Source organism: Dromiciops gliroides, chromosome 2, assembly GCF_019393635.1.
Source record: "Dromiciops gliroides isolate mDroGli1 chromosome 2, mDroGli1.pri, whole genome shotgun sequence".
Lineage (NCBI taxonomy): Eukaryota > Metazoa > Chordata > Mammalia > Microbiotheria > Microbiotheriidae > Dromiciops > Dromiciops gliroides.
Window position 1 is genome coordinate 318648595 of NC_057862.1, and position 26531 is coordinate 318675125.

The 26531-nt window shown below is 41.7% G+C and overlaps 1 protein-coding gene across 3 annotated transcripts in view; it reads left to right on the plus strand.

Annotated features, from left to right (window-relative positions):
• The window catches only part of PPARGC1B (PPARG coactivator 1 beta), a 166745-nt gene that overhangs the window by 109941 nt on the left and 30273 nt on the right, over positions 1–26531 (plus strand). For all 3 annotated transcript variants that reach the window (XM_043981445.1, XM_043981446.1, XM_043981444.1), the window contains 3 exons: positions 10774–10953; positions 22832–23047; positions 26241–26357. In XM_043981445.1, coding sequence (XP_043837380.1) covers positions 10774–10953; positions 22832–23047; positions 26241–26357 — 513 coding nt within the window. The remainder of the gene's footprint in view (positions 1–10773; positions 10954–22831; positions 23048–26240; positions 26358–26531) is intronic.

Here is a 26531-nt window from a genome sequence, read left to right on the forward strand (position 1 = left end):
ATGAGTATTCACATAACAAGGCACAGTACAAGAAATAATAGTGATGAAGGAGGTGAATTTTAATGAATTTTTAAAATACCTTGGTTAAGGGTGTGTGTGTGTGTGTGTGTGTGTGTGTGTGTGTGTGTGTGTGTGTGTGTGTGTGTGTGTGTGAGAGAGAGAACTGGGAATGGTTAGAGGCAGCTTTAAAATTATGTGGAGAAAAAAAAAGAAATTATGTGGAAGGTTAAAACAGATGATCTCAAAAGTTCCTTTTCTTGTTTCTCTAAAACTCTGTGATTCTGGCTTTGAGCTAGGCATTTCCTAAGGGCTTTTCAGCACAGTGATCCCATGGGACTTTTATTTGTAGAACAGACTTAAAATCATTGAATCAGTGGGATTTGGTGGCCCAAAGTTGTTGCTGTTTTTGAAGAGGACTAGTGACATCATGGGTGCTGTCTTGAGTCATTCATGAATTGGATTTAAGTGAGGAAGAGTTGCATAAAGACATCAGCCTCACTCTCTCTTCCTGAGTTATCTAAGTCCAGTGGGTAGCAGGACAGAAGTCAAGATGACCAGTGATGGCCCAGGATGCCAATGTCAAACCAAGCTCTAAGCACCCCACAGTGCCTGCTTCAGCCACCTTCGTGACCACTGGAAAAAATTGTTCTCATCCACCCATTCCAGTGGGGAAAGTCTTCAAATGTTGGGCTAAACATCTTTGTCTGGAATACTGGATCATGTAATTATCCATTTAGAGGTGGAAGGGATTTCACAGGTCCTGTTGACCAGCTACTTCATCATTGAGATCACTGAGACCCAGAGACTTTGCGACTTGCCCAGGGTCATACAGATGAGTGGCAGAGTCATGACATAATTCCAAATGCAGGACTCTTCCACCAACTACATTGACACAATACTTGGGTTCAAATCCTGGCTCTGCTATTTAATACCTATGTCACCTTACACAAGTGACAACCTCCCTGGACCTCTGTCTCATCAACTAAAAAATGAAGGAGTTGGATAAGAGGACCTAAAGTCTGTTCCAACTCTAAATCTATGATCCTGTGGTCTTAGATTTGGAAGGACCCTCATAGACCACCCTATCTCACTAGTACCTGACCAAGAATCCCCTCAACTATAATGTCAACAAATCTAGTCTTCACTTGAAACTCTCCTGGTGAAGGGAACCTGCTCCCTCCTAATATTGCCCATCCCATAGGGTTTTGTTTGTTTGTTTGTTTGTTTGTTTGTTTTGCGGGGCAATGAGGGTTAAGTGACTTGCCCAGTTAGTAAGTGTCAATTGTCTGAGGTCGGATTTGAACTCAGGTCCTCCTGAATCCAAGGCCAGCGCTCTACCCACTGCGCCACCTAGCTGCCCCCTATTCCAGAGGTTTTTATTGTTATTCAGTCGTTTTTCAGTCACATCTTACTCTTCATGACCCCATTTGGGATTTTCTCTGCAAAGATAATGGTTTGCCATTTTATAGATGAGGAAACTGAGGCAAGCAGGGTTAAGTGACTTGCCCACGGTCACACAGCTAGTAAGTTTCTGAAGCTGGATTAGAACTCAGAAAGATGAGTCTTTCTGGCTGCAGGCTCAGCACTACTTAGCTATACACATTCCATAGGTGGAAGAACACATCTAGAGTTGGGAGGGACCTCAGAGGCTGTGTAGTCCAACCTCTCCATTTTATAGATGATGAAAATGAATCCCAAAAGGTTAAATGGTAACCAAAGTTACATAGGTAATAAGTGATAAAGTCAGGATTTGAACCCAGGACCTCTGACTTCAGAGCCAATGCTCTTACCATGATATCTCCTTTGAAAGGGAATTAGTGTTTGGTGTGGGTTTTTTGTTTGGTGGGTTTTGGGGGGGCGGGGCTTGGTTTTGCTAAGGCCTTTCTTCCTCTGAGATTGCAAACTTAACCACAAGTACCTAGAGTAGCTAGGATGGTGCTTTACAAATATCTCATTTGGCCCTCACAACAACCCTGAGAGGTAGGTGCTATTATTATCCCCATTTTACAATTGAGGAAACTGAGGCAGCAGTTAAATAACTTGCCCATGGTCAGTCACGCAGGTAGGAAGTGGAGGCCAGATTTGAACCCAGGGGTTTCTGACTCCAGACCTAACACTCCATCCACTGAATCACCTAAATGGCCAATTGAAGCTGAGTCTCCCTTTCTCTGACCCTAATTGCAATCCCTAGACATGACAGGTTATTTGGTGCCTCCCAAGGTCATTAACAGAAAACAGCCCTTGGCTTAGCAAGGTTGTTAATCAGTCAGCAATCACTTGGTAAGCCCCTCCTCTGTGTCACAATACTACACAGCACTGAGGATGCAAATCCAAGGATTAAAACAGTCCCAACTCTCAACAAGCTTGCTCTATCAGAGGAGAAGGCATGAACACAAATAAATATACATGCAATTAACGCAAGATTGTTATTCATTCTTCGTTTTCAAAGAGAACCAATGACATCACTGGGTGATGTCTTGACTTGCTTGTGAATTGGATTTAAGTGTCTGGAAGAGAGTGAGGCTCACAAGGTAGTTAAGTAGAAGGTGATTAGGGAGAGAGGGCCCTAGAAGTTGGGGAGATCAGTAAAGGCTTTGTCTAAAGAGAGCATGGCTGTGTAACTCACATTTCTGTGACGTTGGAGGTCTTGAAAAGCACTTTCTTCAAAGTAGCTATATAGGGTGGCTGGTACGCATATCTTTGTTCCTACTCGCTCGGTAAGGCCACCAGGGCTCTAAGAGTTTACATGATTTTGCCTGAGGTCACAGAGCTTCGAAGCTGAGATCTGGACTCCAAATCTTCTGATTCCAATTCTAGTGGGCAGGTGTTCTTACACAGTGCACAGCTGGAGCTGCTGTCCTTCCTGAGCCTGCAGGACCCATACTGCTTCTCTTCCTGGCTCAAAAATTTCTCTGTAGGGGCCTTGCTGAAGAACTCCAACTTCGAGCCTTTCCCTATAAATATTGCAGCAGCTGGACAAAAGACAGGAGCTGACAACGTGCTTGCCTCTCTCCAGCAGGACGCTTCAAATGCTGAGCCAGGGGACTCTTTGCGTTGCCTGCTTCATGGGGTGGTGACCTTCAGTCCCAGAGTGCGGTCCCTGCTATCTGTCTGTGTAGTTATTTATAACTATGTAACTCAGCATTATACACCCAAAACTTTTCTTCTGTGCCTTGGCCCCCCTGCTGCCTCTGCATTCCTCTCCAAGAAGAAGTTGGTCCATCTGTGCAAGAGGCCTCTGGAGAAATGACTGGCTTTTGATTAATTAGATGACCTGGAAGACCCCTTGCAGCCTCAACACTCTTTGATGTCCTATCTGTAATAACCTATGCTCTGCCCTAGGCAGACCCTATTTGGAAGACTAACCAGCTATGGGTACCACATTTCAAAAAAAGGACCTGGCTTGGGGGCAGCTAGATAGCACAGTGGATAAAGCACCGGCCCTTGATTCAGGAGTACCTGAGTTCAAATCCAGCCTCAGACACTTGACACTTACTAGCTGTGTGACCCTGGGCAAGTCACTTAACCCCCATTGCCCCGCAAAAAAAAAAAAAAAGAAAAGAAAAGAAAAAAGAAAAAAAGGACCTGGCCAAGCTGGAATGTGTGCAGAGACAGACGTGACAAGAATGAGAAGGCGATGTGAAACTATCCTATATGGGGACCTGTTGAAGGTTTTCAGGATGGTTAGCGAGAAGAGAAGACTCAAGGGAGGGCGGAGGAGAATGATCAGGGTCTTCAGAGATTTGAAGGAGTCACTTGGGAAAGGTGTACCAGACCTTCTAGTATCTTCAGAGGGCAGATCTAGGATTACCAAAGGGAAGTCATGGTGGCAAATTTCGGGTCAACACATTAGAAAAAAACCCAGCAATGGGCTTCCTCAGTAGATAGCATGTTTCTGATCCCCAGAGGTATTCTAGCAGCAGCTTTATGACCATTTCTAGGAGAGCCATTTGCTATAAAAAGAGAGGTTTACTGCCCCAGGAAGCAGGCAACTTAACCACTAAGATGCCCTACAATTCTGAGACTAAGAGCTAAATATAAATCACTCTACCAGTGTAAGGCTTTATACAGTGACCCTCTGTACCTCATAGAATCATGGGGTTTAGAGCTGGAAGGACCCTAGAGATCATCTCTATGAGGGGTTCTTAATCTTTTTTTGGAGTCATGAACCCCTTTGGCAGTCTGGGGAAGTCTAATGGGCCTCTTTTCAAAATAATGTTGGTAAATTCACAAAAATAAACTACAAAGGAAGCCAATTATTTTGAAATACTGTTAACAAAATATATTTTTAAAAGCTATGTTCATAGATTCCAGGCTCAGAACCCCGAGAGTTCAATCCTTTAGTTTTACAGATGAGGAAAAAGTAACACTCAGAGAGCTTCAGTGACTTGTCTGAGGTGACACAGTAGTATAATAACAGACAAGACTCCACAGTTCAGCCTTTGATTCAAAATCCAGTGGTCTTTCTAACTATACTGTAACAATTGGAATAACGCCACCTGCTGGAGACATACTGTAGAAGAGTTCTGCCCATGAAGTGAAGGTCTTTGAGGGCAAGACCAGGAGTCTTTTCTTTGGCGTCAGGAAGTGACGTGGGCTAGTGGGAAGAGGAAGGAAGAGACTGGCGCTCAGTCTCACTCTCTTTCCTTTGGACTCTGGTGGAGAGCGGAGCTAGAAATGTGCTCTCCCTTTAATAGATAGGAATCTAGGCCTTTCTCTCTCTTTACCAAATTCTTATTCTCCTTAATAAATGCTTAAAAGTCTAACTCTTGCTAAAGCTTATAATTTATTGGCGACCACTCATTAGATATTTTAGACAGTTTAGCTAGAATTTTAGCCCTTAACAATACCCTTTTGTTCAATCTCTAAACAAGATTCACAGAAACCCAAGTTAGAAGGGATCTCAGGATTATTGTGGTCCAGTCCTGTAGACAAAGACTGAATCCTGCCTATAAAATCCTTGATAAGTGGTCATTTAGACTCTACATGACCCAAAGGACTTGAGGCATCAAAGACCTAAGATCCGATGCATTTCTGAGCTTGGAAACCTTTCTCTCAGATCAGATGGTCACCTAGCTTCTGCTTAAAGACCTTCAGACATCAGGTGCTCAGGACCTCCTGAGGCAGTTGCTTCCACTTAAGATGTTTTTCCTTGATGTTGCCAAATGTGCCCTGCTGTGACTCTGGTCCATTGTCCCTGGTTCTGCCCCCTGTGTCGAAGTAAAACAAATGTGATCCCCATTCCACTTGTCAATGTTTCAGATATCAGAAGATGACCATCCTGTCCCTGCTAGATCTCCTCCAGGGTAAACATCGAATGTTCTAGTTGAGTCCCTTCATCATTCTGGGGCTCCTTTCTCTGAACTTCCTTTAGCTCCAGATTGCTTTTGGTCATCTAAACTCTTACAGTTCCTCTTTATTAATGTAGATTGGCTTGTTTGTCTATCGGTCCTACAGATGACTGAGAGTACAATCTTCTTGAAGGAGGGTGAACTCTTTCTTGTCCAAATAATAATCCTTCTCCTTCTCTACCTTTGAGGGGGTTTAGAGAAGAGGTAGAAATTTGATTTGGGATATAAGCGGGTTTTTTTGTGTGTCCTCTGTCTCACTTTCTTTCTCTTGTTTTATTGATTGATGCTTTTTGTATTTATGTTAATCATTTCCATATATAACCTTCCCCCAGTGAACCTTCCCTTTTAACAAAGGGGGGAAAATCATTAAGAAAAACCAAACCAGGAGGCAGCTAGGTGGCACAGTGGATAAAGCACTGGCCTTGGATTCAGGAGGACCTGAGTTCAAATCTAGCCTCAGACACTTGACACTTAACTAGCTGTGTGACCCTGGGCAAGTCACTTAACCCTCATTGCCCTACCAAAAACAAAAACAAAACAAACCAAGTGATCTAATGAGATCATATCTGTAAAGCTCTTAGTAGGTTTGGCACATAATACATAAATTCTTACTCCTCCCTCTTCTCTACATTAGTTGCATGTGGCAGTGTATTCAAGCCATAAAGACCAGGTATATTTCCTCACAATTTCTCCCCAGGTTGGTCATTATGATTCCATGCTGTATGATTGCTAATCAGCTTTATTTTGTTGTTAATTTGTTTGTACTGTTGTAGTTACTTTGTATATTTCCCTTGTTCTGTTTTTTCTCAGTGTATTAGTTGCTACAAGTCTTCCCAAGTTTCTCTGAATTCCTTCTATTCATGTTACAATTAGTTTACCTGTTTCCAGTTGATGGGTATTCACTTGGTTTCCAGTTTTCTGCTACCACAAAAAGTGCTGCTATGAATAAATACTTTGGTATATAATGAATCTTTGTTTCTGTCTCTGATGCCCTTGGACTAAATGCTAGTAATGGGGTAAGGCACTGTAACTGCCACTATAGAGAAGGAAGGCAGGTTAAGCGATCATTAAATATTTATTAGGTGCCTCCCCTGTGTCAGACAGTGCACTAAACTAAGCTCTGGGGATTCAAAAGAAGCAAAAGAGAATCCCTGCTCTTAAGGAGCTTACAATTGGGGGAGACTATCAGTGTGGGTATTTGAAAATAATCCAATCATTATCCCTATTGGTACATACTAGTGGGACTGAGGAAACTAGGAGAAAAAGTGGATAGAGTGTTGGGCCTGGACTCAGAAAGACTGAGTTCAAATCCAGCCTCGGACTCTTATTAGCTGTGTGACTCTGGGCAAGTCATTTAACCTTGTTTGCCTCAGTTTCCTCATCTGTAAAAAGAGTCAGAGAAGGAAATGGCAAACCACTCCAGCATCTTTTCCAAGAAAAACCCAAATGGGGTCATGAAGAATCATATATTCCTGAACAACAAAAGTGGCAATCACTTAAAAACATCTCATTTGATTGTCATGACAACCTTGGGAGGGAGGAGGTAGGACCCCCAAGTGGAGTCATGAAGAGCCAGACATGGCTAAAAAATGACTGAAAAACAGTGGGACTGATGAATGGCTGAATGAAAAAGCATTTATGAAGCACTCACCACATGCCAAGCACTGTGCTGAGCTCTGGGCCTTGCTACTGGTCCCATTGTTGTCCTTTTAGGACTTCTAACCTTTCTAATTGTCCTGCAGTTGAACTTTCTCACATGTGTTCTCTCCCCCAATTAGAAGGGTCTTTAGTATAAGAGGCCCATAAGTAGGTGAGATGACCATGCTAGGGGACTATAAGATTAAGGCCTGAAGAATTTTAGGAATCAGTGGCAGGGTGCATAGTGGGGAGAAGAAATGCAGTTGTTGGTTCCTATCACCTCCAGGCCCTGTGAGGGAAGGAAGTAGGCAAGGGAAGAAGATCCCCAGCTGTCCCAGATGGGTCCTAGGCAGATAGGCAGGGAGGAGGGGGCATATTAGAGAGGTAGAATGCTCTCCTCATCTAGCTATCCATTCTATCTCTGATAGCACCAGAGACCTGGGGAAAGGAATGATTAATTTCCTTGGCATGACTGAGACATCCGAGAGACCCTAAGCACATCACAGTTCCTCTCAACATAATCTGCTGCTGTCATGCACAATTATGACCGAGCTTCCTGTGAAAGTCCTCAGGTCAAGCTGATGCCACCTCCCTGGGCAGAAAAATCTACTGGGTGATTGACAGGTCCTGTTGGGAGCTTAAAATGGAAGGTCCTCCACCCACTTAGAGAAGCACACACCTTGCTTTGAGGGGTCCTCCATTGTTGCTAATTCATCAGGAAGAAGCTGCAGAATTGTGGTGTATTTCATCACCCTCTTGAAAGCTTATTCCTGGTGCGTGACCAGACCATAATTGGTGTGAGTCACAGCTCTGAGAGCTATTCACTTGAGCTGCTGGTAGAGAAGGCCTCCGTGGTTTGTTTTCAAGCAGAGATTGACTGTACCTCCGTACCTCTCATACCCTTAGGGAACCAGGATTCCACAGCCCGAAAGTTTCCATAGAACTGAAAGTCCCTGTCTCAAGCACCAAGATTTACTTAAAAACACATGCTTACATTTTGAATGGAAACATTTTTTCCATATAAATATTTTATTATTTTCCAGTTACATTTAGAGATAATTTTCAACATTTGTTTTTATAAGATTTCTAGTTTCAAATTTTTCTCCCTCCCTCTCCCCTCCCCAAGATAGCAAGCAATCTGACATAGGTTATATATGTACAATCACATTAAACATATTTCTGCATTAGTCATGTAATGAGAGGAGAATAACAGCAAATAGGAAAAACCTCAAAAAAGAAAAACAACAATAACAAAAACAGTAGAAATAGTATGGTTCAATCTGTATCCAGATTCAACAATTTTTGTTTTGTTTTGTTTTTTTTCCTGGATTTGGAGAGCATTTTCCATCATGAGTCCTTTGGAACTATCTTGGTCCATTGTATTGCTGAGAAGAATCAAGTCTATTACAGTTGATCAACACACAATGTTGTTGATACTATGTACAATATTCTCCTGGTTCTGCTCATCTCACTCATCATCAGTTCATACAAGTCCTTTCAGGTTTCGCTGAAATCTGCCTGCTCATCAGGAAACATTTTTAATATTCATCACATACTTCCTTAACTTCCTAAGCCCAGAATACTGAGCATTAGTGTATAGCTCTTTCTGATGACTCAAGACCGTCATTATGGGCATCCATTAATAGTCCTGTGAGATAATAAGGCACTGGGTCTGCTATTTGTCTATTTTCTATATTTATCCTCAGAATGAGGAAGTCTGGGAGCATCTTTCCTGCTGTCATTCTGTCTCCTGTTATTGGCCCACCCATCCCCACCAATGCTCTTATACTGATTGGCTGCTTTTAATCTGGTCTTTAGCTAGGCAAAGTGTTGTTGTATATCATAAAACTGAAGAGTGATCTGATTAGCTTATTTGTCAGAACAAAAGGCAGATTGTTACTATTTCAATAAGTTAAACATCAGTATTTAGGGAATATTTTTCTCCATGTTGTGTTGGTCCTTATAAAGGTTAAGTAATTTGCCGTATTCATAAGTTGAGACTCCTGATGAGTTGGTTTGGATTCTGACAACATGAGAAACTTTAAAAATTGGTGTTTGGGTTTTTTTCTTCCCTAGGTTTCCTTTGCTCTTCCTTTTGATACACAGACTGGAAAAGAAAGATGAACTTACCTACTTTTGAAGATTCCTCAGTGATTTCCCAATTTAGAATAAATTTGTTCCCATGGGGGGGGGGACCCACCAGTGAATGTTCTTTCTAAACTTGCACAGGAATATACTATAGTGAGAGGTGGATTGTCAACTCAATAGTCTCAGATGATAACCTACATCCCTCGCTTCTCCTAGGCAGGTGTTTTCATTTCCTTCAAACCTCAACAAATGAGCCATCATTATTTAAGATAACTAGGTGGTGCAATGGATAGAGTGCAGAAGAAGACCTGAGTTCAAATTTGACCCCAGACACTTATTAACTGTGTGACTCTGGGTAAATCACTTAACCCTGCTTGCCTCAGTTTCCTCAACTGTAAAATGGAGATAATAATAGCTCCTACCTCCCAAAGTTGTTATGAGGCTCAAATGAGATATTTTTAAGTGTTTAGCACATTGACAGGCACATTTGTTGTTCAGGTGTGTCTGACTCTCTGTGACTCCATTTGGGGTTTTCTTGGAAAAGATACTGGAGTGGTTTGTCATTTCCTTCTCCAGCTCATTTTACAGATGAGGAAACTGAGGCAAATAGGGTTAAATGACTTGCCCAGGGTCATACAGCAGTAAATATCCGAATTCAGGTCTTCCTGGCTCCAGACCTGATGCTGTCTCCACTGTGCCACCTAGCTACCCATTGCTGGCACACAGAAGCTGCCTAATCAATGCTTGTTACATATACCTTCTACCTCCCCTGCCTGTAGAACCTTCCCTAGGACAAATGAGGAGAGTCAAACAAAAATTAACGTATTGGCCACCCCTGAAAATGTATGCCTCATCTGAACCTATCTATAATCCATCATCTCTGCCTGGGAGAGGTGGGAGGCATGCCTGAGGGACTTTCTATATCATAAGTAGAGGGGAAGCAGGAGGTCTTTGTGAAGGAAATAATTAATGGAGCTATGAGGATTATGGCTGACCAGCAGAGGCCAGAGCTAGCCAAACAACAGAAAAGCAGCAGAGCCAGAACAAGGCATGTATGCACCCAATGTGATGTGGTAGAAAAAACAGTTTGAATCCCTGCACCAATGGTTACCCTTTGACCTCAGACAAGTCACTTAAAACTTTCTGAGCATCGATTTCCTCATTTGTAAAATGAAGAGATTGGGGGGCAGCTAGGTGGCGCACTGGATAAAGCACCGGCCCTGGAGTCAGGCATACCTGAGTTCCAATTTGACCTCAGACACTTGACATTTACTAGCTGTGTGACCCTGGGCAAGTCACTTAACCCCAATTGCCTCACCAAAAAAACAAAATAAATAAACAAACAAAAAAAATTAAGAGATTGGGCTGGCTATCTCTGGGGTTCCTGGCAGCTTTAAAGCCTATGATTTTGTGTTCATTTAGAAAAAGTTATAAGAAAAAATGTATGTGGTTATGCATCCCTGCCTCCTCACTCCCATCATGGGTTGCAGCCAAAAAAAGCTGCCTTCCCTTGGTTTTGGTTCTTTGTGGAGCCATGGATGACAATGAGAGCCCCTTCCCCTCTCCTCCCAGAAGCCTCAGAACCTGAACTTAGGACCAACAGAGCCATGCCTGGATCATTGCTCAATTGTTTCAATGTGGAAGTCCTAGCCAGAACCATAACCATTGGGCCCTTTCCCTTTTCCTGTCTCTGCAGTGCGAGGGCGCAGGGGAGGAGCACTTCTATGAAGACTTCCAAGACCTTGACCTCTCCCAGTTGGATGCCAGTGATTTGGATTCTGCCAGCTGTTTCAGTGAGCTTCAATGGGGCACAGAGACATCTGAAAATGGATTCAGCCAGTGTGGTACCTGTGCGGAAGACTCAGAACTTTTCCAGGTATGTCCTTCTATGTATTCATACTGCACAGAGATAGCCCTTGCCTAATGGAATTCGTCATCAGGTAAAGAAGATAAGACATAGCCATGCAATATTAATTCATAAATTTTCAACGAAGTCCTGGCAAAATTATTAGAACAATTTATTCCAAAAAACATTCACTATAATCAAGTCGTATTTGTACCAGGGACATGAGGATGGTACAGTGTTAGAAAAAGTTAATACAGTCATATTAAAAATGAAAATATCCCCAAACCACATTATCTAAGTATATACAGAAAAAAGTCTCTGACAAAGAACAACTCATTTAGACACAGAGGTTTCTTTTTCTTCTTAAATCTAGTAATATATGTAATGATGAAATGCTAGAAACTTTCCCAAGAAATATGGAGTAAAGCAAAAATATTTCCCTACTATTATTTGCCCTACTTCTAGAAATGTTAGCAATAAGATAAGAAAAAGAAATTAAAGGTATAAATATAGGTAGGGAGAAGACAAAACAATCCCTATTGGAAGATAACATATTTTACTTAGAAAATCCTAGGGAATCAGTAAAGAAACTGAGACAATAGCTTCGATAAAGTGGAAGGCTACAAAATTGGCCCACAAAAATAAATAGCATTTTTATAAAATAATGGCAAAATCCAAAAGGAATAAAGGGAAGGGAAGTCCCATTCGAAAATAACTACAAAGTGCATAAAATATCTCAGAGTCAATCTATGGAAACACACTCGATACCTGTATAGATGAATCTATAAAACAAAAGAACAAGAGAAACAAAGAACAACTTAAATAGATGGAGGAATGTGCAGTGCTCATGTCTGGGCCATGCCACTAAGATAAAAATGGCAATACTTTCAAATTGATTTTAAAATTGTAATTAATTTGCAGGTTTTAGTGCTATACCAATCAAATTACTAAAGGGATATTTTATGAGCTAGATGAAATGGGGAAGGGAAAGGAATAAGCATTTACATAGTGTTTACTATTTGCCTCCTACTATGCTAAGCACTTTACATTTATTTCATTTAATCTTTACAACAACCCTAGGAGAGAGGTGCTGTTATTATTCCCATTTTATAGTTGAGGAAACTGAGACAATGACAGGTTAAGTGACTTGCCCATGGTCAGTCAGATAGGAAGTGTCTGAGGCCAGGATTGAACTTAGATTTACCCTGCCTCCAGGCCCAACACTCTCCCTACTGCATCATCTCTGTCTTAATATAACATATGACAATGTAAAATGATAACATGATGAAATTTATATGGAAGAACAAAAAGTCTAGAATATCAAGGAAAATCATGGGCAGACGATCAGAATGAAAGGGGAATAGCACTTCACATTATAAAGCAGCAATCACCAAAAGTATTTGTTACTGGTTAAAAACTAGAAAAGGATTAATGAAACAGAAAAGACAAGGAAGAATAACTGAATTCAATCCAATATTCAGTAAGCCTAAAAACATAAATTACCTAGAAAAGAACTACCAATATAATAAGAACTGTTGGGAATACAAGAAAGGACTCAGGTAAAAATTATATTTAGACATTTCCATACCACATTCCATAATAAATTCAAAATAGACATATGATCTGAATATTTAAGATCATACTATTAAAAATTAGAAAGGATACATCTTCCACAGTCATGGGTACAGGGTAAATTCTTTTTTTTTTTTTTTTGTGGAGCAATGAGGGTTAAGTGACTTGCCCAGGGGTCACACAGCTAGTAAGTATCAAGTGTCTGAGACTGAATTTGAACTCAGGTCCGCCCGAATCCAGGGCTGGTGCTTTATCCAGAGCACCATCTAGCTGCCCCAGGGTAAATGCTTAATCAAACAAGGTATAGAGGCAATTACAAAAGATAAAATAGATAATTTTGGTTACATGAAATTGAAAAGCCCTTGCATAAACAAAATTAATGCAACTGGAATAAGAAGGGGAAATTGCTTTAATGAGGAAATAAAAACTTCGTATCAAATGTCTCTGATAAGCTATTCAGACAACAGAAATATTTAAGACCAAAAAGCCATCACCCAATAGATAAGTGGTCAAAAGATATGAACAAGCAGTTCTTCAAAGAATTGCAAAGTCTTTACAACCACAGGAAAAGATGCTCCAAATCACCAACAAGAAAATTTAAATAAAAACATTTCTAAGGTTTCACCTTACACCCTGCTAATTAGCAAAAATGACCTCCCCTCCCTCACCAAGTGGCAATAGTCAATATTGGAGAGGTTATGGAAGAGTGGGCACAGTAATACATTGTTGGTGGAGTTGTGAAATGGTACAACCATTTTGGAAAGCAACCTAGAATTATGTAAATTAGGTGCCTAAAATATTCATATCGCTTAAACCAGAGACTCCACTGTTGAGTTTATACCTCAAGGCAGTGATCAATAAGAAGAAAGTCCTTATATATTCAAATATTTATAACAGCAGCACTTTTTATGATAGCTAAGAATTGAAAACCAAGTAGATTCCCATCTACTGGGAAATGGCTAATCTGTGGTACATGGATTTGATGTAATATTATTGTACTTTAAGAAATGATGTGCACACAGAAAAACCTGGCAAGTTTTCTATGATGTAGAATGAAGTAAGCAGAACCAAGAAAAAAATATACAAAGTAACTACAACAATGTAAATAGAAAGAACAATGACAACCCCCCCAAAAAAAATCAAAAGTAAATGTAACACAATTATAAAGATCAAGGAGGACTGTAATGAGAAGTTATGAAAAGATACCCCTAACCTACCACTTGGTGGAGAAGGTTACATATTATACATGTTTTTAGACTTTTTCAATGTATCAATCAGTTGTACTGATTTTTCCCCCCTTTCTAAAAAGTACTATTTGTTTTATGGGATGGCTCTCATGGAGAGGGAGGGCAAGGAAAACTTGGGATACTATGGTGGTATAAGAAATAGAAAATATCAATAAAAACTTATTTTTTAAAAAATGAATTAAAACTAAACAAACCAAAAAAAGAATTGCAAATTACTTACAACCAAATGAAAGAAAACTTCACATCATAAATAATAAGAGAAATGCAAATCAAAACAGTCCTAAAGTTTCAATTCATATCCAGCAAATTGGCAAAGATTGAAAAAGATGGGATTAGTCATTGGATTAGATGTTGGGGGATGGGTGGTAGAAAGGCTCTCAAATGCATTGCTGGTGGAGCTGTGAATTGGTACAACCATTCTAGAAAGAAATCTAGAATTGTGTAAAAATAAAGTGATTAAAATATCCATAGTCAGACTCTGGGATTCTACTGGTAGATATATACTTCAGGGTCAATTGCATAAAGAAAGTCTGCATTTATAGCAAAATATTTTTAGTAGCATTTTTTGTGGTAATCATTGATTGGCAATTAGCCAAACAAATTGTGCTAAATTAATATGAGGGAATGTTACTGTGCTTTAAGAAATTATAAAAATGATGAATTCAGAGAAGCGTGGAAAGATTTCTATCAACTGAAACAAAGTGAAGTAAACTGAACTTGCAAATATACATAATAATGTAATTAGCAATACCAAAAAATAAATAAATAAAAACTAAATGATTTGGAATTATGGCTCCAGAGAGGAGAAATGAGAAAATAGCTCTCTTCTTATCTTACCCCCTTCTACCCCTTCTTAGGGGATCATGGCTTATATGAGATATGCATATGGTGTCAGACTTTTAAAAAAATATTTTGATATTTTTTTAATGTTTTGTGTAATTTTACCCCCTTTCCTTTCTTCATACTTTATTATAAGGCTCTTCTGGAGGGAGTAGGGGAAGAATAGAGTAGGAAGTATAGGTAATTTAGAATAGCTTAGGCCAAGGGGCCACATACTCAGTTACCAATATCATATATGCTACATTACTTCCCACCTTTATTTCTGCTACCCATACTCACTCTTTCAACTTATTCAGATTTTCTCCAGCCTCCCCAACTTGCTGTCTTCACCAGCTTCTTGCTTCAGTAATTTTCCTTAACACTGAATCAATTCATTCCAATTCCACTTAATATTTATTAAGAACTTAACTTTATACAGAACCATGTGCTGGGGGAAAATATTCTGATAAACAAGGTCTGATCCCTGCTCTCAAGTAACTCTGTGTCTAGTAGTAGAGGTAAGACATGCTTGACCACAGATAACCATAATTCAGAAAAATGGTAAATTCATAATAAGGGAAGCTTCTCTCCACTCCCACCCCCCAATACTGTGCCAGGAAAGATTGCTTCTGACTTGGAAATATCAGGGAAGGCTTCCTAGAAGAGGGGCTTTTGTGCTAAACCCTGAAGGGCAGGCTAGAATAAGTTTGGAATGGAATTTTACACTTAATAATAATAACAACGATTAACTTGAATTTACATAGAGCTTTGTGCTTTACAAAGGACTTCCAATTCCATTATTTTCTTCGATGTTCAGTAGATAATATTATCCACTGCATTTTGCTAAGGGAAACAGACACACCTATAATTTAATGGCCTAGCCAAGACATGGACCCACGTCTCAAGACTCCCAGTCCAATACCCTTTTCCTGAAACCAAGCTGCCTCCTAGTTTTTCAAGGGGATTTCTCCGCAGATTACTTTAAGATTCATTTTCTCCAGGCTTTAGATTAGCCAGAAGAGGAAGATCAGAGGAGGGGTGGGGGTGGAGCAAGAAGCACAGCATCTCTGCATCTATTAATATCCCTCTCTCAGCTGACAAAGCCTTGGTTAATTTGCACTCAGTTTCCAGAGGGAATGAGTGGAGTAAAGGGAGGGAGGAGGGTTGTGGGAGACTCCTGCTGTTGAACAGCTCTTGCTTCTTTTGCTCTGCTATTAAAGGGAAATGACTGGGAGCTGATGGTGCACTCTGTCCTGTTGTCAGTGATGACAATGTGGGAACAAAGGGAGTTATTTCCGGGGTCTGGGGCAAATTAACCCAGCCTGTCCAGGGAAGGAGCCTGAAGTCACTACCTTCACCTTCTGACTAGCTTGTTAGGTTAGAAAGCTGCAGGACACTTCTCTGGGCCTCAGTTTCCAACACTGTAAAAGGTGAATGATAATGCCTGTCCTGACCACCTCACAAGGTCATTGGGAGGATTTAAAGGGGTGGAAAGATCCCCATCTTGGAAATCAATCTAGTCTAGGCTAGTCTAATCTACATAAGTAGCTTCCTTGAGGCTCAATTTGTTTTTCATTTCCCTTCCTTCCTTCTTTCCTCCCTTCCTTCTTTCCTTCCTCTTTTCCTCCTCCCTCCCTCCCTTCCTTCCTTCCTTCCTTCCTTCCTTCCTTCCTTCCTTCCTGCCTGCCTGCCTGCCTGCCTGCCTGCCTGCCTGCCTGCCTGCCTGCCTGCCTGCCTGCCTGCCTGCCTGCCTGCCTGCCTGCCTGCCTGCCTGCCTGCCTGCCTGCCTGCCTGCCTGCCTTCTTTTCTTCCTTCCTTTCATCTGGCAATCAAGGGTTAAGTGATTTGCTCAGGGTCACACAGCTAATAAGTATCTGAGGTTGAATTTGAACTCAGATCCTCCTGACTTCTATCCCTTATGCCACCTAGCTGCCCCTCAATTTGTTTTTCAGTTCTTCTGCCCCTGTATCCCAGGGCTTTCAGTAAACCTTTTTATATTCCCTATTCAATATAATATATATATATATATATATATATATATATAAGTGAGGCAATTGGGGTTAAGTGACTTGCCCAGGGTCATACAACTAGTAAGTGTTAAGTGTCTGAGGCCAGATTTGAACTCAGGTACTCTTGACTCCAGGGCCGGTGCTCTATCTACCGTGCCCCCCTATTCAATATGAAAAGAAATAAATCCTAGATATAGAATGCATGTGCACAATCAAATAAAATATATTAATTTTTCATGCTGAAAGCTTTATTCAACAACTTTTTTCTCATTTTAAAAAATACCACTTTTAGAACATTTCAGTAAGATAATATAGTAATTTCCCAAGTATTCCCTGTACTCCCCATCACAAGCTTCTTGAACCCTCAGATTGGGAATCTCCCCATACCAGAGGGTTCTTGGGGACTTTTCCAGGCCTGTTGAGTTCCTGTTTCAGGTTCCATTACTGTAGATAATAAAATACTGGCTAGAGCCTTACTGAGTGACTTTGTTCTGCACACAGTAGATGCCTGGTAAATGTTTTGTCATTCATACTAAAGCTGGAAGGACTCAGCACAGTGTTTAGAATGTGGTAGGTGCTTAATAAATGTTTATTGATTCATCCGCAAACACAACATAGAGTAACAGCTGCAAACGGAAGCTCAGCGGTACAATGGATAGACAGGAAGACCCGACTCTCTTGCTAGTTGTATAGCCCTAGGCAAATCGGCTGACCTCTCCCAGACTCAGTTTCCTTCTCTGTAAAATGGAGATAGTAAGAGAGCCTACCCTATCAGGTAGTGGCAAGGATTGAACGAGGTGGGCCATATGTAAGGAGTTTTGTAAACTTCAAATTAGGGACCATATACTCCTCAGAGCTGGAAGAGGCCTGAGGTCATAGAATACAAAATGTGAGACAGACAGGACCCGTGTTTTAAGAGCTTCTCTGTCTCTGGCATCCTATGCCATAGTAAACCTAACCTTGTCTCCTTCCCCTCAAATCTCATGAAGCTATTTGCTTCAGTTCTGTGCTCCCAGGAGTACTCAGCTGCAGGTGACCACAGTCCAAGCCAACAGAGAAACTCACTGTGCCCTTTCCTTTTTTAGATTTGGTTACAAAAATAACAAACCCTTTGGTTCCATCTTTCCAACCTCTCCCCACCCCCATCTCCCCCCAACCCCCTCACTACCAGCTATTGCTTCTGTCCTTGAAATGGAGCCAGGACAGCGAAGAAAGCATCACGAGATCCCTATTTCAGATAAACCTCTTCAAGGAAGGACAGACAGGCTTGGATTGGATTGGTTTGGAAGAAAAAGGCCATGGGGGTAGAAGGGGGGGGGCAGTATTCATGTGATGAAATAGCGTTTCTGCCAATTCTCTCAGGGCTGGGGAATCCAGAGCCAGAATTGAACAAGAGAAGGAGTGGGAAAGTCATCCAACAACATTGTGATCCCAAGAATGAGGGTCTTTGTATGGAGGTGGGTGGGAGACACAGGATGAGGCAGTATTGGTGTTTAATTTTTTTTTAATGGGGGGAGAAGGGGCAACAAGCATTTTTAAAGTACCTACTATGTGCCAGGCCATGTGCTAAGTGCTTTGTGAATATTATCTCATCTGTTCCTCACAATAGCTTATTATGGGGGTAGGTGCTATATTAATATCCCCATTTTACAGTTAAGGAAAAGAGGCTAATTGACTTGCTGAGGGTCACATAGCTAGTAAGTACCTGAAGGCAGATTTGAACTGAGAACTTCCTGACTCTAGGCCCAGAGTTCTATCTACTGTACCACCCAGCAATAGTACTTATAATAAGTTTCCTGGATACTTGGGAAGTGGATGAATGATTCTAAACCAATGGGATGCTTCATAGGATCATAAGATCATAGGATTTAGTCTTGGAATAGATTTAGACATCATTAAATCGATCTCCCTTACTTTATATAGAGAAGGGAGGTGACTCCTCTAAGGTCACACAGGTAGGAAAATGGCAGGGTCAAGATTTGAAGCCAGTTCTTTTGATGGTTCTCTATCCAGGAATTTCTGAGTCCATTCCCTTCTAAGAAGAGATGACAGGGCAGCTAGGTGGTTCAGTGGATAGAGCACCGGTCCTGGAGTCAGGAGTACCTGAGTTCAAATCCGGCCTCAGACACTTAACACTTACTAGCTGTGTGACCCTGGGCAAGTCACTTAACCCCCATTGCCTCACTAAAAAAAAAAAAAGAAGAAGAAGAGATGACAGATCTTTTAAACTCTACTTTTCCTCTGTCCTCATCTGCTGCTTGTCTTCTCTTGCCACACCTCCTCTCTCCCCCACTCTCCTAAAATTTAGAATTTTGCCAACCAAAAGAAATCTTGAATCAATTTGAGTCAGCGCAAATTCACTGGGTTCTTGGGACACAAGCACCCATCCCCAACCTCTCTACTTTCCCCAGCAAGGATCACAGTGCCTTGTGTGGAATTGTGTGTGCCTAAAGTGGAATTGAATTAAATTCTTCTGTGAAGCAATCAAATTCAGTGAACCTAGCCAGGACATGATAAACAAGGATCCCAGCTTGTAGATTGGAATTGGGACCAGGGACAAAGGCAGCCAGAACCCTTCAAGGTCAACAGTTCTCAGTATATTGATTTAAACTTGACAGAGTTCCCCCTCCCCCAACTCCCTCTGTGAGGTAGGCAGTATAAGTGTTACTATGCTCATTTTACAGATGAGGAAACTAAGACTCAGGGAGAGAGAAAGTGACTTATCTAAGGTATTACAGATAACAAGTAAGTAGAAGAATAGAGCCAAAACACAAACTTTGGCATTCTGATTCAAAATCCAGTGTTCTTTTCATTGCACCACAGTTGCCTAAATCAAGATGCCCAGGATCACACAGCTAGTAAGTATCTGGAGTTGGATTTTAGCTCAGGTCCTCCTAACTCAAGGTTCAACACTCTAGCTGCCTTTAATTATATACAAGTAGAATTGAAAGATTAGATATATTTTTATTCATTTCTATTGAGAAATATAACAACTCAGTGGTCCCAAATCCTCGTGTCTGTTTCCAGGGGTAAAGCCAACTTGGGACATCGGATTAAGATCACAGGATCATAGATTTAGAGCTTTTTTTTTTTTTTTTTTTTAGTGAGGCAATTGGGGTCAAGTGACTTGCCCAGGGTCACACAGCTAGTAAGTGTCAGGTGTCCGAGGCCAGATTTGAACTCAGGTACTCCTCACTCCAGGGCCGGTGCTGCCCCTAGAGCCTATTGTTGAGTTGTTTTTTAGTTGTGCCCAATTGGCAAAGACACTGGAATGGTTTGCCATTTACTTCTCCAGCTTATTTTATAGATGAGGAAACTTTGTGCAAACAAGGTTAAGTGACTTGCCCAAAGTCACACAGCTGGTAAGTGTCTGAGGCTGGATTTGAACTCAGAAAGATGAGTCTTCCTGACTCCAGTTTCAGAACTCTATCCACTGCGCCCCCTAGCTGCCTGATTTAGAGCTTAGAGGCCATTGTATCCAACTCCCACATTTTATAGGTGAGGAAGTTAAGGCCTTGCCCAGAGTCACAAACTAGTGAGTGTCTGATGCTGGATTTGAACTCTGCAAGCTTTCCTGAGTCTAGGTCCAGGTCTGGAGGTGATTTGGGGAGTAGAGCATCAGGTAAATAAGAAATAATGTCATTGTCACAATAGTCAGATGCCCCTGTGTTCTCATGCTCAGAGTACTTTCCACTCTCCCTCCTCTGCAGTGCTAATGCATGCCTCTCTTAGATTCCATGCAGATAGAAACGCCCTCTTTGTCTTTGCTTGTGTTACTCATTGTTCAGTTTCACATTAGTTAAATTTAGATTGGTGTCTCCCTGGTGGTTGTAGGGAGCCACCTTAATGTAGCAGCATATTTATGTGGCATCTCTCAGGGTCGATTCCTTTGGAAAAGAGCCCCCCTCCCATTTGGCTGCATTTATGTCATCCCCCCAGAGTGATGTTTCCAACACCGTTCTGATACACTGTCTGTGCCGCTTGACTCCCTTGCACCTCATTGGTTGCTTATGGAGCTGATGACCAAAGCCAGGTTGTCAGAGAGCAAGTAAGGACAACTGTAAATTATGTTTCACCTTGAAACAATGAGATCTCCTGCTTTGGTGGAATCTATACCTTCTCCTCATTTCTCCTTGTCTTAATCAGGTGACAAAGGATAACCAGCCCTCCGAGATTTCCTGGAAAATGGCCAATGATTTCCCTCAACTGTGCAGACTCCATAGACCTATACTATGTTGCAGGCTTGGAAGGTAGCCTGGACCACACTGTGACCGTCATCCTCAATAGACATGGATGTTCCAAGGTCACCTACAAGGCCCCATGCTGTAGGAGAGTCAGAAATTAATTAAATAGTCAGACATCTGTGGTGGAGAAGAAAGATCACTGCATCAGGAGTCAGAAGACCTAGGCAAGATGTTGACTAGATGCCTCTGGCTTTCACTCCCATCTCCCTCTCAAAATTGGTTTTTAGGTAAAGATCTGAAATGCATTCATCCTGAGATGTCAGTGACAGAGACCAACCTAAAGTAAATCCTCCCAAGGAGATTTGTATTTTAAAGGAATTCAAGTTTTATAGCCGAAGGAATGAAGTTCTAATAGTGGAATTTCCATCCCTGGCCAACAGACAGGAGAGGTACGTTGGAGGCATCCAGCTTGGCTTCTGGGTAGCCTACCCTTCTATGGGGTCATGCTGGCCCAGCATTAAGCCTTGACTAAGACTTGAGATACCCATTTATCAATTTGAAAAATGCCTAGCTTCAGAGTCTTAGAGCTAAAAGTGACTTTTGAAATAACCTAGTCCAACTTCATTTAACATATGAGGAAACTGAAGGTCACAACTAGTAAGTGATAGAGCTGGGATTAGAATCCAGGTCTCCTGACCTTCAAGCCAAGACTTTTTCCACTACAGCCTATGCTCTGTCCATCTCTGCTTTTACTGAGCTGAGTTGTTTTGGAAATGATCAAGAAAAGATGGTGAAGCTTTCCTGGAAGTGAAGATATTAATTCCTCCCCCCACACCAAAAAAATTTTTTTTTAAAAATCAGCAAATATTTATTAAGTGCCTACTATGATTTCTTTTGATGACTACTTTTGTTTTTTCAATGACTACTTATGTCAAGAACTGCCAAGTACTAGAAATATCAGATAAAAATGAAAAAAAAAGAACCGAAACCAAAAAAAACCCTAAAGAATTTCAGAATCTTCAGAATTTGGATGGACCTCAGAGATCATCTCGTCCAACCAGTTCTTGACTAAAAGTCTTCTCTAGTCTAGTGCCTACAAGTGGTCCTCCAGCTGCTACTTGAATACTTCCTCTGAGGTTTTCTCTTCAATTTTTCAGAGGCAGAGTCCATTCTTCTTCCTGGCCAAGTGAAGCATCACTTGACTCTAATACATTGTGGTGATGGTTCTCTCCCTCCCCCCCCCCACTTTAATGAGCTGCTGAGCTCTCTCTTATTTAGCAACAGATATTAATGATCTCCTGCTGTGTGTAGTGCTAGCAACTGAGTGAGATGTTCAAGATCCAGTTCAAGGGTCTTATAGTCTAGTAAGAGGAAATAGAAGTGACAGGTGCCCAGACAATATCGCCAATAAGCTTATTCTGCATAACTGGGGTTTGGCTACTTTTGTTTTTTTCCATCTCTTGTAAACATTTCACTCAAAACTCTAAATACATCTTCACCAACATTCAGCAACTTTGAGGGAAAAAAAATAGGTGGTACCCCTATCCATCCAACCATCTTCCTTTTTCATCTTCTCCCTCTTCTTGTTTTCCTCTCCAGCTCCTTCCTTCCTTCTCCCTCTCTTTTCTTTTCCTCCTCCCCTTCTTTCTTCTTCCTTTCCTCTCCTTTCTTGCCTCTCTCTGTTCTCCCTGCCATTTCTTTCCTTTTCTCTCTTCCTTTTCTTTCATAGAACACTGGGTTTAGTAAGATCTTCAGGTCTTTTAGGCCTAGCTCTGTTGCCGACCAGATTCATGACCATAAGAAAATCACTTCCCTTCCATGGGTCTCACTTTTCTCATCTGTAAAGTGAGGGGTTTGAACTAGATCATCTCTGAGGTTCTTTCCAACTGTAACATTCTGGAAACCTGTGAAATAGTTATGTAACACCTGCTCTGTGCTCTGCGGAAAATCAAGCTATGTGGGCCAAGGGATGGTAGCAGAAGAAAGGGAAAGGCCCATAGACACCAGGCCAAAGGGTAAGCCTGTTTCTGTAGCATCTGCATCTGTTAATCACATAAATCTCTCTTCCCTTTTTTAGATCATAAGTGGTGAAAATGAGGCCCTGTTGGCTGCTCTCACTGAGACCCTGGATGATATCCAGGAAGACGATATGGGTCTGGCTGCCTTCCATACTCTGGAAGATGGGGATGTGCCCACCCCAGGCCCCACCTCACCTGTCCCCTCACCCAAAGCCAGTCCTGATGCCCTGGATGGGCTGCAGGCCCTGGAGTCTGAGGTCGATGAACTGTCTCTGGTAAGAATTAATTTCCTCCTACTTTTTAAATGGAATTGTACAACGTACAATGAGTACAAAACTGTGTACTTTCCCCCCACTTTAGGTCAGTGTTTTTGGGGATGGGGCTACCCAATTCCTATGAGGTTTGAATGGGTATATGTGTGTCCCTATGGCATAATGGCATAATGGAAGACACACTGAACTTAAAGGGATGATTTGGGGGTTAAGTGACTTGCCCAGGGTCACATAGCTAGTAAGTGTCAAGTGTCTGAGGTCAGATTTGAACTCAGATTCTCCTTAATCCAGGGCTAGTGCTTTATCCACTGTGCCACCTAGCTGCCCCCAAGGGATGATATTTCAATCCTGACTCTACCACTCAATGTCTCATCATGCCCATCAGCAAGTCATTTAAGTTCTTGGAACCTCAGTTTTATCATCTGTAAAATGAAGGGGTTAGGATTAAATCATCTCTAAGCTCTCTTCTAGCTTTCTGTCCTCTGCTCCTAGGATCGTCATGTCTGGTTTTTACCTCTATAAGTTTGTGCCTCCATTTCTGTTTTCTCAGACCTCATACCTTTTACTCCCCACTCAAGAGACTGTATTGTGCACTTGCTAGCATGGTGGACATGCTCTGGGCCTTCCCCAATATGGGAGTCAAATGCTGGCAGCTAGGTGGCACAGTGGATAAAGCACCAGTCCTGGATTCAGGAGGACCTGAGTTCAAATCCAGCCTCAGATACTTGACACTTACTAGCTGTATGATCCTAGGCAAGTCACTTAATCCTCATTGCCCTGAAAAAGAAAAAAAAAAAACAAAAAACCAAAATGTGGGAGTCAAACTCATTGCCAACTTCTCTCTGGGAGATATAATAAGAATTGACAACCACAAAGTGAAAAGACCACTTGTCTGAGAGTTAGAAGGCTTGGAATCTTATCTCTTCTCCTTGTAGACAGTGTGACTGTGGGCAAGTCCCTTCCACATAATGGATGCACTTTCCCCATCCATAAATTGAGAGAGTGGGAGTAGGGTTGGGGTCATGGACCCTTAGCCCAAACAGAAATGTTTCCCTTATGTACACAATCTGTTAATGATCACTTTCTCCTCAATCCCATGGAGGAAGCCATAGTGCAGTGGCTCTCGATGTGTGTTCTGGGGACTCCTGGGGGGGTCTCTGAGACCCTTTGAAAGGGTCTTCAAAGTCAAAACTATTTTCCTAATAAAATGAAGACACTTTAATTTCTAATACAGCAAATATCCATAGATATGGCTCACCTAAGCAACAGCTCTTTGAGGGGCCCTCAATAATTTCTAAGAGCCTAAAGATGTCCTGACACCAAAAAGCTTGAGAACCACTACTCTATTCTAACACTAAGGCCACTGGTTTGGAGTAAAAGGGCCTGAGTTCAAATCCTGTTTCTGCTCTTTACTACCCATATAAACCTTTGGTAAATCACTTCCCCCTTGGCCTGAGTTTCTTCATCTATAAAATAAAGGAGGGAATTGGACTGAGATTACCTCAAAGGAACCTTCCAGCTCGGAATTCCATGATCTTAGTAGCAATAAGGCTCCCAGCTAACAACTTATGACATCTACTTTTGTGGGATTGAGTGTCACCAACTTTCTGGGTGACTTACTTTCCTTTTCCGGGCCTCAGTTTCCCTATTTTAAAAATAAGGTTGAACTAGATCTTCTCTAGAGTCCCTTCCCACTGTGCCACTCCATTGCAAATCTTTGAGGCCATACAGTGATAAGGTGCTACACCTAGGGGAGAGGTATGTTGCTTCTTTTGGAATTATATATCTAAATGACTGGCCAAAGAAAGCTTTCCCCACCTTGGACCTGGGTGAGGGGAAGGAAATTGTGCTGTTTCCCTGAAGGAAAGAAAGGAAGACTTTGCACTGGGCAAGCTAAGAGCAGCCCCCTGTGGTAGAATTTTATATTTCTCATTTCAGCAACAGTTCTCGACATATCCCTCACACACATACTGGGGAGCAGAAGCTAGACAAAGCTTTTCTTGTCCTTTCCAAGAAATGGGAAAATCGAGGCCTTTTGCCTTGCAAACTTGAGTTCTGACTTCTGACTTCAGGCACACTTGCCTTGGTATTGGTTCAGGCCTTGTGCCTATCAGAGCTTGGGGATGCACTGCTGGGGTCTTCCATATAAGAACCAGCAAATGTCAAATGTTTCACTGGCATTTGAAAATCATGTCCCTTGTGTGACACTGTCTTTGAGAGCCTTAAAAACCTTCCCTTTAACATGTTACTTAGGATCACAGGAGCCTAGACTTAGAAACTTGGAAAGCATCTTAGTCCAGCTCAGACTTAAAGCAGGAATCCCCTTTATACACTCTCCAACCAGAGGAGGCCTAGTATAGTGGAAAGAGCACTGAACTTGGCATCCAAAGACTTGGGCTTGATCCCACCTCTCCTACTTGGCCCCTGAAGAACTTTGAGCAAATTTCTTAACCTCAGAGAGGTTAATTTCTCTATCTGGAAAATGAGAAGGTTGGGCTAGACTTCTAAGGTCCCTTCCAACATTAAATCTATGCTCCTAAGTCACTTCTTTTTCTGGGTCTCAGTTTCTTCTTCTGTAAAAAAAAAAAAAGAAAGAAAGAGGCTGTTGGATTAGATGACCTCAAAAGTCTATTCTGACTCTAGATTCAGACCTTCACCCATACAGGTAGGACTTGTATGGAAATAGCAAACCAAAGAATTTGCTCAAAGGTTTTTTTTTGTTTGTTTGTTTTTTAAATGTTCATTCATTCATTTATTTATTTATTTATTTTGAGGCAATTTTATTTATTTGAGGCAATTGGGGTTAAGTGACTTGCCCAGGGTCACACAGCTAGTAAGTGTTAAGTGTCTGAGGCCAGATTTGAACTCAGGTCCTCCTGAATCCAGGGCTGGTGCTCTATCCACTGTGCCACCTAGCTGCCCCATTGTTCAAAGGTTTTGATGGTTAATTGTTTCCAGGATGGGGTATTTCATTCTTGAATTGTGATCCAATCCCAGGTCTACCACTTATTCCCTGAGTGACCTTGGGCAAATCATTTCACTTCTTTGACACTCACTATAAAAGGAGGGGGAGACTCAGCAATGTCTAAGGACCCTTCCATCTCTAAGTCTATGATTCTAGGAACTCCCACTTGCTTTAGACATGGTGGCACCTGATGGTGAAGTCATGCATCTTGTGTTTTGCTTCTCCCATCAGTTGCAGAAGCTACTACTCTCGCCATCCCACAGTACTCCAAGCGTGGAGGCCCAGAAGGAAGGGGCTATCCGGCGGCAAGGAGCATCCAAGTCAAAAAGCCAGCGACCTTACCTCAAGGTATTCCTAGGCATGGGTGAAGGCTCTGTGGAAAGTCATGAGCCTGGGTCTTCTCTGGGTGTGCACTGGACTTCCTGCTAGCTCTCATAGTTAACATGAATGCTGTGTTTTCCCACTTCCCCATCCAAGACCCAGGAGATATACATAGACATACACTTTGTTACATGTAAATGT